Source organism: Bufo gargarizans, chromosome 11 (genome assembly GCF_014858855.1).
Source record: "Bufo gargarizans isolate SCDJY-AF-19 chromosome 11, ASM1485885v1, whole genome shotgun sequence".
Classification (NCBI taxonomy): domain Eukaryota; kingdom Metazoa; phylum Chordata; class Amphibia; order Anura; family Bufonidae; genus Bufo; species Bufo gargarizans.
In genome coordinates this window covers 44,834,065-44,850,709 of record NC_058090.1, presented here as the reverse complement: position 1 = coordinate 44,850,709, position 16,645 = coordinate 44,834,065, and the positions used below count along the sequence as shown (strand labels likewise).

Sequence of the window (16,645 nt, the reverse complement as noted above, 5' to 3'; positions counted from 1 at the left end):
TATGACAAGTCCCATGATCAGGACTAAGCCCCGGTGTATGTACTGCTTAATTGGATCGTAATTGATGCCCATTTGCATCCAGTTCCTAATGTATTGTTGGCAATTGCCTCATTATCAATCACTCACCCATCTGTTTGGCATAAGGAGCACCAATAGACTTCCCCATTACTCAATGTAATAAATACATAAACCAAACCTGATCTGTATAACACACATAGGCTAATGTTGGTGGGCATGACTGACATTAATAGCTGCCATGGCTGTTGTACTGTAGATTTATGGCTGGAAGACTGATGAATGCCACGCATAGTGTCTTCTATGGACCACCATCAATCCTTGCAATCTATTTCACGGACAGAACATCAATGAAAAGCCATGACACGTCTTACAAACTAGAGAAAATCCACCCTGGCCATCAACTGGAAAACTACAAATAACTAAAATGAATGGACCTGCATGTAAATTGCAGACAGCAAACAAACAAGCAAGCAATGGGGTTGCTCTCCAGGAAAGAGCTGCAGCATTTCATACTTCCACCAGTGCTAGATAGGGTTAAGACAGAATTAGAATGCAGAACTTACCATATCATATACGTTTAGTATCACCGGTTCATTTGCCATTGTGAAGCTGGTTGGTTCCTTGGGGGGTCTCCCCAATTTTTGCAAATTCCTTCTGGTCAATACTGCAATGGGTTACAGAAGGAAGGAAACGTTTTCATTCTAGATCCTCCAAGCAAACCACTCGGAGGTTCTTCTTGGCCAAAGTTATGCAAATATCAGGTTTTGTTCTCATGCTGTAGCCCTTGGACACATTCGTCAGGTCAGGTGTGAACCCCAAGTTCTATGTTCTGCAATCCATTTCCCACAGGGACGTATACAACACAATACTATGGAGTCTGCTGCAATGCATTTAGTGTCTGGATGCCAATGACCTTTACAGTGCTTGAGGTTAGCTCAGCGCTGAAAAACATGCTGGTTCTCCCTGCATTATTCAATCTACTGCTCGTCAGTTGTGGAAAATACCGAGCTGTTTATCTCTTCCGTCTGGCTGCCACCAAAGCACAGATTGCAGGGAGATTGTGTCTTGCATAAGGCAAGGATAGCATGAGATCAGATAGGGATTTGTATCCAGTGTTTCTCACCGCTCGTGGGATTATTGACAGCTCGGAGAACCCATGGTGCTGATGCTGCTTCCTGGATAATCAGGGAAAGAGGCAACTCATGGCACAGGATGCAAGGAGCTGACGGGGGAAGGTGCAGAGAAATCCATGCGGTTTCAGATCAGAAGGGAGTGTGACCCTGATGCTGCTATAGTGCACACAGCGTAGTAACCACAAAAAATATAGGGACAGGATGACTTCATCTTAATAGAAGGAGGAGTCCTGGCTGTGTGCCTAATAGATGTGAATGGAAGCGGCAGGGAGGCAAGTTACATCATACAGCATCCCCAGGCCTCTAGAGATGGAGGAGGAACCATGAATAGTGCATGTGAGCCATTCATGGAGCAGGACCGAGTTCCCTCTTTATTAACTTCCAGCACATGGTATTCCCTAATGAGATTCCCTCAGCCAGAAGGATTCTTGCTCGTCTGGGACAGGAGACGTTAACCACTTCTCTTCCAGAAAATAACACTGTATAATTACAGAGGGGTTTAATCTAATAACCAGATGGAACGGGTTGCGAAGAGTAATATCAAGTGACATGTCTGAAAGGGCTAATAATCCAATTATACAGGCCGAGTACACTATATAGTACTATAGGCTAGAAGCCTAGTTTGGTAATAGGGAGTATTAGAGTTAGAAATTTTTTCAAAAAGTTATAACGTGCAACATCAGCGCTAACTGATGACATCACTCACGCACTTTTCCTGGAACAGTGACTTGAGTGTCATGGTAATGACCTATTTTTTATTTATTTTTTTACTGGTTCTTGTCCTTTCCTTGGTGGTGACATCTCATCTGTTGACTTCCGATCTTGAAATTTGGCTACTTTTGGGGCTTTATCTATTGTCCGCTCCATGTTACCGTTGTTCTCTGACCTTCAGCTCTGATCTCTTATTCGCATCAACCTCAGGCTTTACCTGCCAGATCCTGTAGTGCAGTCACCACTGGTCAGTGGTTTTTCTGAGGAACACAATCTGGTTAGTACCCTGCAGCAAAGAACGTGCCTCTGTGAGGGAGTTAGGCATAAATACTAACACACTTTGAATAGATTGTTCGAACAACAACTTTTCCTTACAACCTCCACATACACAAGCAACCTTGGCTCTGCTCGAAAGCATGTTGGCCAAACATCTGAAAAACATCAAATGGTTAACCACTAAAAATTGGCGGATTTAGCCAAACTTAGTCTAATGAGTAAGGCCGCCTTTAGTGGTATCAGAACTAAAGGTGAGGGGGAAAAAACAGGCACACCATAGGATGAGTACAACGGCAATAGTTGAACCATACACATGAAACCTTGGCTCAGCTCGAAAGCATGTTGGCCAAACATCTAAAATACATCAAATGGTTGACCATCAAAAATTGGCAGGTTTAGCTGACCTTAGTCTAATGTGTAGGGCTACATTTGGTGATATCAGAGCTAAAGATGAGGGGGGGGGGGAACAGGCACATCATAGGATGAGTACATCGGCAGTAGGTGTACCATGTAATCAGTAAAGCAGAGGCTCACCTTGTATGGTTGTACTAGCATAGGCACAACTGGCTGGTAGTATTCAAAAACATCAGGTCTCACCAAGTCTCAGCAACAAGTGTCCACCTTGCTGAAGAAACAGTATCTGAAGCAGGGTGACAGCACTACATCCAGTCCCTGGAGCAGGAAACAGCCTCTGCTGCTAAAGGACCAGGGCAGAGCTTCACAATACAAGAAGTCTTGTATTGTGACAGACTTCTAAAAATAACGTGTTCTCTTCTTCAGGTTTTACCAAGACATCAGTATTATCCTGGGGAATTAATCTGCCTCCCCCTGGCGGCCTGGAGGGTTACATTTTGGCATTTCTGGTTAGAAGCCTCAATCATCATCTCATCTCACAAGGCCATATCAATGTCATGGAAACTTTCATCATCTAAGCTATCTAAGCTAACACATCGAGCTGGAGCCTATTTTAAGCATATTCGTCTTTAATTATGAGGCAGAATGTGTTAGCTCCTCTCTCACCCTTCCATCGAGCTGAGCTGGTTGTGGTTTTAAATTACCAGTGCTTTGCAATCTCTTACGACTGCCTTTTTTTGCAGGGAAATGGGAATGCAATATCTCTCATCTTTCTTATCGGCAGACAAAGTCCTCTCTCCCATGCCAAATGGAAAACGAATCATATCTTCACTGAGTACATGAGCCAGCAGAGGATTGTCTTTCTTCAGAGTCATTTTTCATTTCTGTTTAACTCATGACACACTTCTGCACACACAAAACACTGCATAAAATCCCAACAGCTGTATTTCTTCCATTTGTTTCACTACATGCGGCCAGGAATGTATCCTGCCATACCAACACGTCGATATTGGCACCAAACAAGGACTATTGCAGTCACAAGACATGACAAACCCCATCCAAAAATACAGACTGTGTTCAGAAATCAGCATAAGATAGACTATCTATACGTTTTTTATATATATTGGGGTTGTATGAGACCTAGGAACAACAACGCCTCATTTGATCATGGTCTGTGTCTGCTTATACCGCTCAAGTCCATTGATTGAGACTAAGCTGCGTAAGCATGTCCACCTCTATCAGACTGCCGGATATACTGTATATTGTTGCTGAGCCGGTGCTCAGTTATTTTCGGAGCTCCCAGTAGCACATGCATGCTGCTCATCTTTCACTTCAAGGTCTCCGTTCTGGAGATAAAAGAAGGTCCCAGACATGATGATGTTGATGGCATATCCTAGCAATATGCCATCAATGTCTGAGAAAAGCCAACCCCTTTAAAGGGCATCTGTCATCAGATTTGTACCTACGAAACTGACCTGTTGCATGTGCACTTGGCACGTGTCTGATCGGTAGGGGTTGGACTCCTGACACCCCAATGATCAGCTGTTTGAAGAGGCACTTCGCTCCGGTGAGCTCTGCAACCTCTTCCTAGTCCATTGAAATCATGTTCATTAGTCACATGGCCTATGTGCAGCTCAGTCCCAATAAAGAAAGTGGACCTGCGCTGCAATACCAAGCACAGCCACTATACAATGTACGGCGCTGTGCTTGGTATGCTGTGAGGAGGCTGCATCACTCCGAGGTGCACCGCTACCTCTTCGAACAGATGATTGGCTGGGTTGCCGGGAGTCAGACCCCCACTGATCTGATATTTATAACCTATCCTGAGAATAGGATAGACCAGTGGTGGCGAACCTATGGCACGGGTACCAGAGGTGGCACTCAGAGCCCTCTCTGTGAGCACCCACACCCTGGAAAAAGTCTATGGTGTACCAATACGCCTTAGACTTTTCCTGCCATTCATCAGCGCAGGGGGCACTATGAACGGCACAGGCAGCGCATTGAATGCAGGCAGGTTATTATAGCTAAATGATAAAGTACATGGAAGATATACTATATTGGACTTTAGTACTCAGGTTAAATTGCCGTGTTGGCACTTTGCAATAAATAGGTGGGTTTTAGGTTGCAGTTTGGGCACTCAGTCTTTAAAAGGTTCACCATCACTGGGATAGACCATCAATATTAAAGGGATTTTCTGAGATTTTGATTCTCATGACCTATTTTCAGGATTGTTAATCAGTATCTGATCAATTGGAGAATTACACCAACATGTGGAAGTTTAGGGATAGGAGTCCATTAAAAGAGGTTAATTCAAGCCCCAGGATGTCATTGTAATGGGGTATTGAATTTGTCAGGCCTTGGGCTAACATGGAAATAGTGATCATACTTGTCTCTTCGTATGTTCACATCAGTGGTGTTTATTTCTGTTGTTCTCCTCCATTATAGGAGCAGAACTATGAAAATAATGGAAGTATTGGATCTGGCATATAAGAGCATGCACTTACTATGATTTTAAAAAAAAAAATCTGCCACAGGGTTCTATATAACTCCACTAATCCCCATTTCCTTAGGGGCATTCCCATCTCAGACATTGATGGCATATCACTAAGATATGCCACCAGTGTCAGATAGGTACGGGTCACAGCAATGTGACCCACACCTATCTCCACAACGGGACCCCTAAAGTGAGCCCTGAGCAGCCGCACGTGTGCTGCCGTCCTCCATTAATTTCTTTGGGACTGCTAAAAATAGCCGAGCGCTGGCTTGGCTATCTTTGGCAGTCCCATAGAATTGAATAAAGTAGTGGCCACATGTGGTGCATTCTCCATTAATTTCTAATGGATTGTTATAGAAATTAATGAAAAGCACACTGCGCATGTGTGGTATGTTCTCCTTCACTTTAGAGATAGATGTGGGGCTCAGAGGTGGGACCCGCACCTATCTGACTTTGATGGCATATCCTAGATATATGCCAAAGTCTGAGATGACATAACCCCTTTAAGTTTCCATGAAAAGCAGCTAAGGTAATACTAGCTGTGCTACAGATGAACAAGAATAGCCATCGGTAAAGCCAAACTTATTCTCATTTTCTGTAATATCCAGCAAAGTGGCAAAAGAATCGACATTTCTAATAAAGCTGCAGGTTGGTGCATGTAATACTTTTCTGCAAGGACCACAGGAACCTCAGATACATAGATGATTTTCCAAATAAGACTATTGTGAGCCGTGGTGTAGAAAGAACAGAAGATTAGTCTAAAACATGGCATTGTGAAAATGCTTTCCCAACTGGTAATCAGTTATGGCTTGTGAATGTCTTTATCCATCTTTAGACTCAAAGGGGTCTCGAGAACACAGTCCCTTGTCCAGTCACTCTGTAAGATTGGCTCCCGCTCTGTTGGACCGAGCCGATCATGTTTCACATGAATGACCATTTATCTGAAATATCTTTGCTTCCTCTGACAAACACAAGCTGCTTACCAATTGTTTCAGGAGCCGAAACCTGCAGCGATCAACCGGTCACCAACGTGAAAGAGGTTGTTTCCTGTCATTAAATGATGGTATACTGATGACCGCCAATGGATTGGTGATGGGGTTTAAACATCATAGAATTGAGAATGGCAATGACAGGCAGGGGTTTTAAGCTCAAACAGCTTTATTTGTCACACAGCACATCACATTTCCAAGTTTGGCTTTATCACTTGGCACAATGAAGACGCAGCTTCACATCACAACATGTTACATCAACACAAAACAACAAATCCTTGCCCGGTTAGGCGCTTACTATACAGAGGTTTTCCCTAACTCACCTTTAGGTCAGTGTTCACACCATGCGGTCAGACAGTTTCCTAGCTGTGACCAATGCAACCCATTGGGGTCTCAGTCAACCAGTCCTCCTGACGGTGACCATGCAATACCTTGGGGGGATATGATCCAACAGTCCTCCTGACTCTGACTGTGCAACACCTCTTTTCTTCAGGCGTCGCTGGACCCCCCAAAACTCAGGCTCTCAGCCTGGTGGCCCTCCTGGCTGGGACCACACGGAGCCTCTGCAGGCTTCCTTCTCAATTCCACCCCACTCTCACTCACTGAGGATTGATTTATCCCTCAGTGATTAATCACAGCTGGCCTCAACCTGGGGCCAGGGGAACCTGTAGTGGACTGAGATATACAGCCCCTCGACACCTCTACCGTGCACTTTACCACACCGGCGAACATTCATATTTTGTTGAAATTGTCCTTTTTGATCACCTTTAGACTGTATGGCACCTTTAGAGGTGAGACCTGCAACTCTAAAAACTACATTATATCATCTGTTAATGACCATCGAATCCTGGAAACCCCACCGTAAGGGTGGTGTCACACACAGCTTATTGATGCAGTTTTTTTAATCCAAAGCCAGATGTGGGTTGAGGGGAATGAAAAATATAAAAAGAAGGACTTCTCCTTCCTGCTGGATCCAATTCTGGTTTTGGCTTAAAAAGCCGCATCAGAAACTGCCACAAATAGGTGTATGTGACACCACCCTATAAGGTCCAGACAACTCCTTTACAGCATATGGTCAACTTTGGACCAGAAACCTATTAAAATTGTGCTGTGTCAGAATACGATATTACAGATATGGTCACATCCTTTTAATTCAGCATCACCTGGGTAGATAGCCCATGTAACCAGTTAGAAGAAGGCTTACATTTCACTAGTGATGTGCTGTTGCATTCGTTCCTAGACTAGAAGACATCTCCAACTATTGCAAAACTACAATTCCCAGCATGATCGTACTGCCATTATTATCTTGGGGTCTGTCAAGATTACATGATGAAGAGCTGGCCCACTGGGAATCTGGCACGCGTTCCCGCTTTCTGAAAATCTGGTCGCCCTGGAAGACATATAGGAAGTTCCCCTGACGGAGTTGGGGAAAACTCCCCTACCCCCCCCCCCCCTTCCTTTCCCTTCTTTCCCTCTCTTTTCCTCTTCTTTGTGTTATATTAGATTTTTATTGTCTGTCACATTTTGTACAACATGTGTTGCACTGACATGCAATTGTGGTCACGTCCATGGCTGATTTGTGACTATGCCTTACCAGTGATGCTACGATGGTTTGTGATCGATTGATATGCCTTACTCTTTGAATAAAAATAAATTTGGTTAAGATTACATGATGAAGACAGAACTATTATTACCATCAAAACAGAAATCCTGTGTGATCAGAGCTTTACGTGTTTATGAGAATACTCCATTTTGTTTGCAATGGTTCTTCATAGCTGATGTAGCCCTTGAGGAATGTGTATCGCTGGTATGGCCCCAGAGAATCATGTATTACTGGCTGAAAATGTGTCCCAGAAGCATGAAGTTATTTTTATAGAAAAAAAAACAATTAACGAAGGAGCTGGTTTGTGCGTCTTCTTACTCCCACAGCATATGATTAGAAATACAGTGAGCAAATTAGAATGCATAATTTAAGTCATCTTGTGGATTACCTCCAAGACGCGGGATTGAGCAGATGGTTTCAAAGATTTGGATATCTCTATATGGAACAAATACTCCCATGTCTTGCTCATATCTTGGCTTGTAGGTGGAAGAGTTAAAATGGGGACGATGCACTGTCTATAGAAAGCTTTGTGCAGAGTAACATTCAATGTCTTCCCCTTCAATGTGTTTTCTGCACACTTCAAATAGCTTCTAAAATTGGCCGGCTTGACAAGCATATGGATTCGTGATTAGGCCAGCCTGCCAGATAACATTTTACTTTTTTCAAGTATAAGAAAAAAAATAAAAGAAACGTGATATCTTAGGGCACTTCAAGAATCGTTCCTCAGGGAGAAGGATTCCTGGAGCCCCTCATTTATAATCTGTTTTATCTAACATGAAGCAATCAGATGGTTTTGCAAAGCCATCAAATAGCGAAGTCATTTATGAAGCTGTGACACCTGATCCCCACCTCAGCTCTATTAGCAGGAGAGGATTATATCTTCTGTTTACCCCTGAAACACAAAGGGAAGATAAAAGAATGATGGAGATGAAACGGGTGCCAAAATGTCATCGAAGACTAAGCACGCAGCTCGACTTGCCAAAAGTACAATACAAATTCCAGGTTTCCGAGTAGATCTCGTTTACTTTTGTGGACTCTCTCATTAAAAGAATGACGATGTCATATACTGTACATTAGACTATTATAATAATATAACTCTACCAGTAGGCCTCATATTTCCATCGTTGATTCTTGATTGAGCCTGGTGTTTCCATGTCCTGGTTGGGGAGATGACTACATCACCTTCTTAACAGGGTTTTCCGACAGTTTAATACTGATGACCTATACTCAGGATAGGTCATCAGAATCTGATCGGTGGGGGTCCGACACCCGGGACCCCGCCGATCAGCTGTTTTGAGAAGGCACCATTGCCCCTTTGAGCGCTGCTGTCTTCTCACAGCTCACCAAGCACAGCACCGTACATTGTATAGCGGCTGTGCTTGGTATTGCACTCAGCCCTTTTCACTTGAATAGGGCTGAGCTGCTCCTAGGCCACGTGAATAATGAACATGACGTCACTGGCTTACAGCGAGAAGGCCGCGGCACTCACAGGAGCTGATCGGCGGGGGTCCCGGGTGTCAGACTCCCACCTATCAGATACTAATGACCTATCCTGTGGATTGGACATGAGTAAAAAAAAATCTGAAAACCCCTTTAAGGGTCCATTCACACGTCCGTGTTTTGCAGTCCGCAAATTGCGGATACCGGCCGTGTGCTTTTCGCGTTTTGTGGACTGCACATGGCCGGCTCCATTACAGATTGCGATTGCGGACAAAAATAGGACATGCTCTATCTAACTGAACTTCAGATGCAGACAGCACACTATGTGCTGTCCACTTCTTTTGCAGCCCAATTGAAATGAATAGGTCCGCACCAATTCCGCAAAATTTCTGAACGGATGCTGACCAAGAAATACGGTCGTGTGAATGGACCTTAAAGGGAACCGGTCACCGGTATTTTGTGTATAGAGCTGAGGACATGGGTTGCTAGATGGCCGCTAGCACATCCACAATATCCAGTCCCCATAGCTCTGTGTGCTTTTATTGTGTAAAAAAAACGATTTGATACATATGCAAATTAACCTGAGATGTACCTCATGCACAGGACTCATCTCAGGTTAACCCATGTCCTCAGCTCTATACACAAAATCCCGGTGACAGGTTCCCTTTAAGGCCTCATTCACATCTACCTTTTGAGATCTGGCAGGCTGTTCCGGCTCAGAGCAGCCTGCCGGATCCTCTACTTCACCGCTGGATCTCTATTGACTGCAATGAGGTCCGGTGATGATCCGTTCGATTTCTGGCATGCCAGGTTTCAGCCAGTCAGAAACCATTGCATGCAACGTTTTTTTTGTCCAGCCGATATCCGGCATTTGTGCCAGATCAAGCTGCTGGATCTCTAAAACGGAGATGTGAACCTAAGTGTAGTCTGGCGTCACATCCAGAGCCATTTTTCATCCTGCTAGGTAATGACTTTATCATTATCTTGACTCATTTTCTTAATCACCCACATTAAGTGTAGTTCATCTTCAGTAACTGAAAGTATAAAATGGCACAATATCCTGGGTTTGACATTACTTCTAGTAAGATAGATTTTTTTGGACTTGTCAAAATGTAGAAAAGTATACGTAAAGGGGTTGCCTCATCAGAGACAACCCCTTTCACAATGCAGATGGCCCTTTACCAGTAAATAGCTGATATTTCTAGTGGAAATAGACTGGACATGTAATACAAGGATGACTTGAGTCCGCCAGAAAAGAATCTGTTCTGAATGAGCAATAGTCTGTTGTGGCCTATAGAAGGAAGGGGTCTCGAGCAGGGGAACGACCTCTATGCCCAGCCATATGCCCTGATAGGGGACATGGACATATACTCAAATCTCTCAATGGAAACCAGGGAGCTAAACAGGTTGGGGGTTGACTCATCTTTGGCATGGGTAGGAGAGTAACTTTATGGGTAAATAAGACCATTTGCATATGGCCTAGTTTTTGTGACATTAGCGTTCTTGAAAAGTTTTGAAGACAAGGGTGTTCTAGTGTGTCTGAGGTTCATTATTCTAGATATACAGTAGGTGCAGCACAAGAGAAGTCTTGAAGACTTGAAGCTAATAGATGGCTTTGGAGCTGGAATTCTTTACGAGAGAGATTTGTTCCTTGCTCCATTATTGATCTTCATGTGAGGGACATCGATTTCAGCTTAACTGTAAATTACAATTGGTTCCTTTCTTAAAAGCTACAGTGTGCACGCTGCGGGATATATTTTCGAGCAATATTACTTCTTGTAGCTTTTCCAACAGATCTAGCAATTATTTTCACAAAGTCTTCATATTGTCCATATGCCACAGGCCAGAAGAATTTCTGTAATCATCCGAGCAGGCTTGTCCAGATCATTTGTATCTACGTGTATTTCTAAATGTGGAATTTCTCTACAGCAGTTTCTCCATGTTCTTATTGGCCAGGTAAATACAAAAGACCTTGTAATTGTTTATAGGATGATGCCTCCATTTTTCCTATTAAAATGATGCGGTAGATATTTCAGGTCTTTCATCTACTGTCAAGAAATCTAACAATAGTGGAGTGTTTTTGAGTATTTATCCTGTACTGGGAAATGGTCACTATTTTAAAAAATATTTCCACGGATGCCATCCTTCCTGCTTGAGCATTAGAGCAAGTATCAATATTATTATTATTTTATATAGCGACAACATATTCTGTACAGCGATTGTCATCATTGATATCTGTCCCTGTCCCCATTTTGGCTCTTGGGGTAAGACCGGACGGCGTGGTCGTGATGCGGTCATGCTGCCATTCATTCAATTCAATGGGGAAGATAGACCTGGCACCTTCCAAGTTGTGATAAAGGCACCTGTTGTACGTGCAGTCGACCACACATAAAACATGCCCACCCGCTTGCGGCTGCTGACCACATTGGCCTCTTGCAGTGTATGTAAAACATATTCTACCACATGTATTTGAAGTTAATCAGAATGATAAAGAACCAATAAAAATCCCAACTGTTCAAACAGTCCATAAATGATCACAGACAAAAAACATTCCATCAACATATGGTTTCACATGCATGTGTTCCCTAACTGCGTTGTGTGGCCGCACCCATAATCTAAATTCCAAATTAACCTATCAGTACGTTTTTAGAGTGTGAAAACAAACCGCAGTATCTGGAGGAAACCCAGAGAGAGAGATTGATTATATACTGCAGCGCTGCTGTCTCATGTTCAAATCTGACTAAGGGAAAACATCTGCAAAGTTTATATGTTCTCCCTTTGGAGTGTGCTTTCTTCCACATTCCAAAAACATATTGCTATGTCCTCTGAAATTTTCCCCAGTATTTTTGTATTGCCTTAGGGAGATGGTGAGCCACTTTGGGGACGGGCTGGAGTGGAGGGTGTGCATGACCATGCTGGTCTAAAAAGAATTATTCTCAATTAAGGGGATCCATCGATTATAGCTGCTCTCATCACCAGATAAAGAACATGGCAATACATGGACCTCCCTTTAATTTTAATGAGCACAATGTAATAATTTTTTTGGTTCCCCGAAAGATAACAGCTGATTGGTGGTGGCCTCCAAACACAGCAGCCAGAGATCACCTTATTTTCTGAGGATCTAGTCCTTGTGCTGTTATTGGAAGAGAGCAACCATGTTGTCCATGTCTCATACAACCCTTACGATGGTCTTCTTCCCGATTGTTCTCCACCCTCACAATTAATTTTATACTTTGACCATCTGATTATGATACTCTGGCATATACTTGGTCCCATTGACTCTAGATTAAAGGGAGTCTGTCACCTCCATATGGCCATATACAGTGCTTACATTGCACAGGGGCGGCGTTCATTGTGTTTCCCCGCCCCAGCCTCTGCCCGCCCTCCTATTCCCTTGCGCCACCTTCGGTCCGGCCGAGATCCTGCGCACTGCCTCGCTGGGCCAGGGCTTGCACACTGTGATGCCCATTGTTGGCACAGCATCGATTTATCTATGGCGCATGATCCGGTGCGAAACCAGCGGCAATGTGGCATTTGACGGAGCATGCGCAGCAGTTAAAGCGATGCCGTGCCCAAAATGGGCAGTGCACAGGAGTGGGATCTCGGCCGGACCGAAGGAATAGGAGGGCGGGCAGATGCTAGGGAAACCATCAAAAATGGCAGAGCAGCCTGGGCACCTACACAGTGAACGCTGCCCCTGGGCACTTGCGAGGGCTCATTTGCATATTATTCAAAGTTTGTTTTTCCAGCTTCTGCAAGTGTAAAGAAAAAGACAAAAGGTACCGTAACATTCATGTATAGGTGTGAGCTAGGACAATGTAAGCGCTGTATATGGCCATATGGAGGGGGCAGACTCCCTTAAAAGGAATCTGTATTATGGGACTGCTCCTTATGTCATAATAAAGATTGGGCGACTTATGATTGTCCTGAGAGGTCTCATTGATGGAAGCTCTCAAGATCAAATGGTATCAACAGGCGAAACACCATTTCTTGGCTTCTGTTGCTACAGGGAACAATAAAGCATCAGTTGAAAGGGAAGAATCAGACGGAGGGGGGGGGGGGGCCCCATTAATCATCTCCACGGGCCCTAAACAGACTTATAACCAGGGTTTGTGTAAATCAGATTATAACGCAGGGTGGAAATCTGATATGAAACCTGTCTGGAGAAATAACAGGAGTGCACAGAATAGTCCAAGCCAATATAGATTCCAGAGCCAGACAGAGATATCGAGTTCTTATCAGATGAGCAAATTGTAATTTCAAATGAAAGTAGACGCCGGTTTCTTCAGTGTGTATAATTTTATTATCCGATTTCATACAGTCTTGATGCAAGCACGGTACAGATATCCTACACATTTTCGCAATTTAAAAGTGTAGTGCCTTTATCTCTAATGTTTTACAGTCATAAATTAAGTAATAACTGGCTATATACAGCCGACAAGTGTACGCTTTTAGCATCTGCATGATATATCCTATTATCCGCTTTACTTATTTTTCAGTTCATTTTCACTCCGTTAAAGTTATTGCTGCCTGCAAACCATCAACAAGCAGGGTTATTAACGTAACCGATCATATTATAGTCTGTATCCTTAACATTTAAATAGTCAGATTAAAAGGGGCTGTCCAATTTCGTGTAGGTTTTAAAATACGTTAGTTAAAAAGTGGGACCTGTTGGGAGAAGCCTACTAAACTACTCCCCCCAACGTGGAGTACCACATGTGACGGAAGTTTACATGCGGGGACCGAAGCGCAGTGAAGACAACACTAAACTCCCAAACCAAAACTGACCATCGGGGAAAGGGCTTACCTTGACAGGTTCATGCTGGGTGGAGGGGTATTTAAAAAAAAATAAAAATAATGAAGTTGGACAACTCCTGGCACATCATGTTTGGGAGGTCCACTCTTTGGTACTTTTTTATCATAATTTTTTTTTAAATCATAATAAGAAAGAGGGGAAATCTTTTGTAACATTTTCTCGCGTAAGGTTTCCTCCTCACCTTTAGTCATGTATGTCAAAAGCAGCATGTTGACAGTTTCCATGCTTTCTATCTATATAGAACAGATGAACTGAAAAAGCAGAAACACAATCTGTAAATCTGCTGGCTATTAATCCAGTGTTAGATAAGATACAATTCCAAATTTAAACCGCTATTATAGGTTCCGTAGAGGAGCAGTACCCCTCCGCCCCTTCATTTTTAGGTGCTTCAATTAAAACGACAAATTAGTCACTAACTAAATTAACATCAATTTAGTCGTTTGACAGTTGGGATCAATTTCATTACAGTTACACCTCAAAGGCAGCGTCTGATCCAGGCAGGGTGGGTCTGGGTTTAGTACACGTTACCTTTAGTTTATATTCACATTACTCCATTTAAATCTGTTACCTAAAAGTAAACTCAGTATAGAAGAGCTTGGAGAGCAGGAAGCTTTCATCTGGATTTGAAAGATTTCTATATTTTATAGGGACCGAAAGTGGTCGCTGGTGTCCTCCAGTTCCATCTGTACCTGCTTAGGGTGTGCATTCACGCGAACATATATATTTTGGGGTCCGCAATACATGGATGAAGTCAATGTTGCATCTGTTTTGACTTGAATCAGTCCGTGGTCCACATCTGCTGCCAAGAATAGGACATGCTCTATCTTTTGCAGAATGGACATACGGATCTTGGTCATAAAAAACACTGTTCACTGACCAATTGAAGTCAATGGGACCACAAAAAAAAAAAAAAAAAAAAAAAAAAAAAAAAAATAATTTGGGGGAATGGAGGAATATGAATACAGACTTGACTACATAGGAAGAAACTTTGTATAGAGCCATAATGCAGCCCCCCATAAACTTCTATGGGTCCCGATTCATACAGAACCCAACTGAAAAAAATTGTGCATTCTCCTTTTGATTCCATATTATGGAGATGTACTCCACTAGAAGCATTAATTTAATGGGCAGTGGGCACATATCTCCTTGCTGTATACTGCTCTGTGGCGTACCTCTGATTACACACCACCACCTCTGGAAACCATATTGAAAATGACAACACACTAGATCAGGCAGTAGGAATATACGCGAGATACAAAATCTCATTAAATATTGAATTCAAGTAGCCTTCAGTACGTTAAAGGAAGCCTGTCAGCAGTTTTGATTATGCCAAACTGCTGACAGCTCTAGGTAGGGGCTGGGGAGAATAGTACAAAAATACCTTTTGTGGAGTTTGTCTCATCAGGAGTAGATAGAATATGAACTTTTATTCTAAAAGATTCTGCTCCTGCAAGTGCCAGGGCGGAGCTTGACTCTGCAGTTCTCTCTGCATTGACCTGCTTCACAGCCCCTCCCCTGAGTGACCGCTGTAGTGGTGTGCTGGTTGGAGGCTACAGCTGTCACTCAAGAGGGGCTGTGAAGCATCTCAACACAGAGAGCACTTCACATTAAAGCTCCACCTCCTGGGCACTTGCAGGAGCAGAACCTGACAGAATAAAACTTCATATTCACACTACTCCAGATGAGAAAATCTACACCAAATCTATGTTTGCACTGCTCTCCCTGGCCCCTACTAGATGAAACAGTCCCGATCACCAGCAGTGGCGCACACTCTGTTTCAGTAGGTCCCTTTGCGGTGCATTCTATGCTGTTTCCATACAATGCACTGCAATGGGAGCTATTGGAACAGTGAGCGCCGGAGCAGTCCTCTATTTCCCGGCTGGTGGTCGAGACTGTGTCTCATCTCGCTTTAGTAATGGCAACATAAGACAGTGTTTCCCAACCAGTGTGCCTCCAGCTGTTGCAAAACTACAACTCCCAGCATGTCCGCACAGCCAAAGGCTGTCTAGGCAAGCTGGGAGTTGTAGTTTTGCCACAGCTGGAGGCACACTGGTTGGGAAACACTGACATAAGACATCCTTTAAGTATTTGTCGGCCGAAGGCTTATTTGGGTGACCCCCCCCCCCCCCTCATACACCTGCCCAGCCATACGTGGAAAAAGCTGCTGCCATACACATCTGTCAAGCAGCTTTTCTCCCCAAGGACAGGTCAGATCAGGAATATTGAAATCCAACTGCCCGATCCTCATCTCCTCGACATCTGTAGATAGGCACCCATACACATCAGATAGGTTAGCTGGATATTTATCTAATGTGAATGCCCAGTAAGGCTACTTTCACTTTTCAATTCCGCTATTCAGAACAGTCATAGGATCTCAATAGCGAAAGAAAACGCTTCCGTTTTGTCCCCATTCATCGTCAATGGGGACAAAACTGGACTGAACGAAACGGAATGCACCACAATGCATTCCATTTGGTTGCGTCCCCATCGCGGACAGAAAAACGCAATCTGGTGCGGAGCAAGACCTAACACAATCCGTCCTGACACACAATGTAAGTAAATGGTGACGGATCAGTTTTTTCTGACACAATAGAAAACGGATCCGTCCCCCATTGACTTTTAAATGGTGTTCAAGACGGATCAGTCATGGCTATGGAAGACATAATACAACCGGATCCGTTCATGACGGATGCATGCGGTTGTATTATTGTTAACGGAAGCGTTTTTGCGGATCTGCAAAAATGCTAATGTGAAAGTAGCCTAAGACTTAACTATTCTTCGCTCTCCAACTATTTCTTACCTCGTTTCTAT

The 16,645-nt window shown here is 43.5% G+C and overlaps 1 protein-coding gene across 2 annotated transcripts in view; it reads right to left on the bottom strand.

The window, feature by feature from the left end:
* The window catches only part of LOC122921466 (deubiquitinase DESI2-like), a 119,583-nt gene extending 116,776 nt beyond the window's left edge, over nt 1-2,807 (bottom strand). The window contains exon 1 of one of the 2 annotated variants that reach the window (XM_044271444.1): nt 2,673-2,807. In XM_044271444.1, coding sequence (XP_044127379.1) covers nt 2,673-2,693 — 21 coding nt within the window. In that variant the 5' untranslated portion in view covers nt 2,694-2,807. Of the gene's footprint in view, nt 1-581; nt 702-2,672 lie in introns of those variants that run through there. The other variant, XM_044271443.1, reaches the window with a different exon arrangement.
* Nucleotides 2,808-16,645: the final 13,838 nt, after the last annotated feature.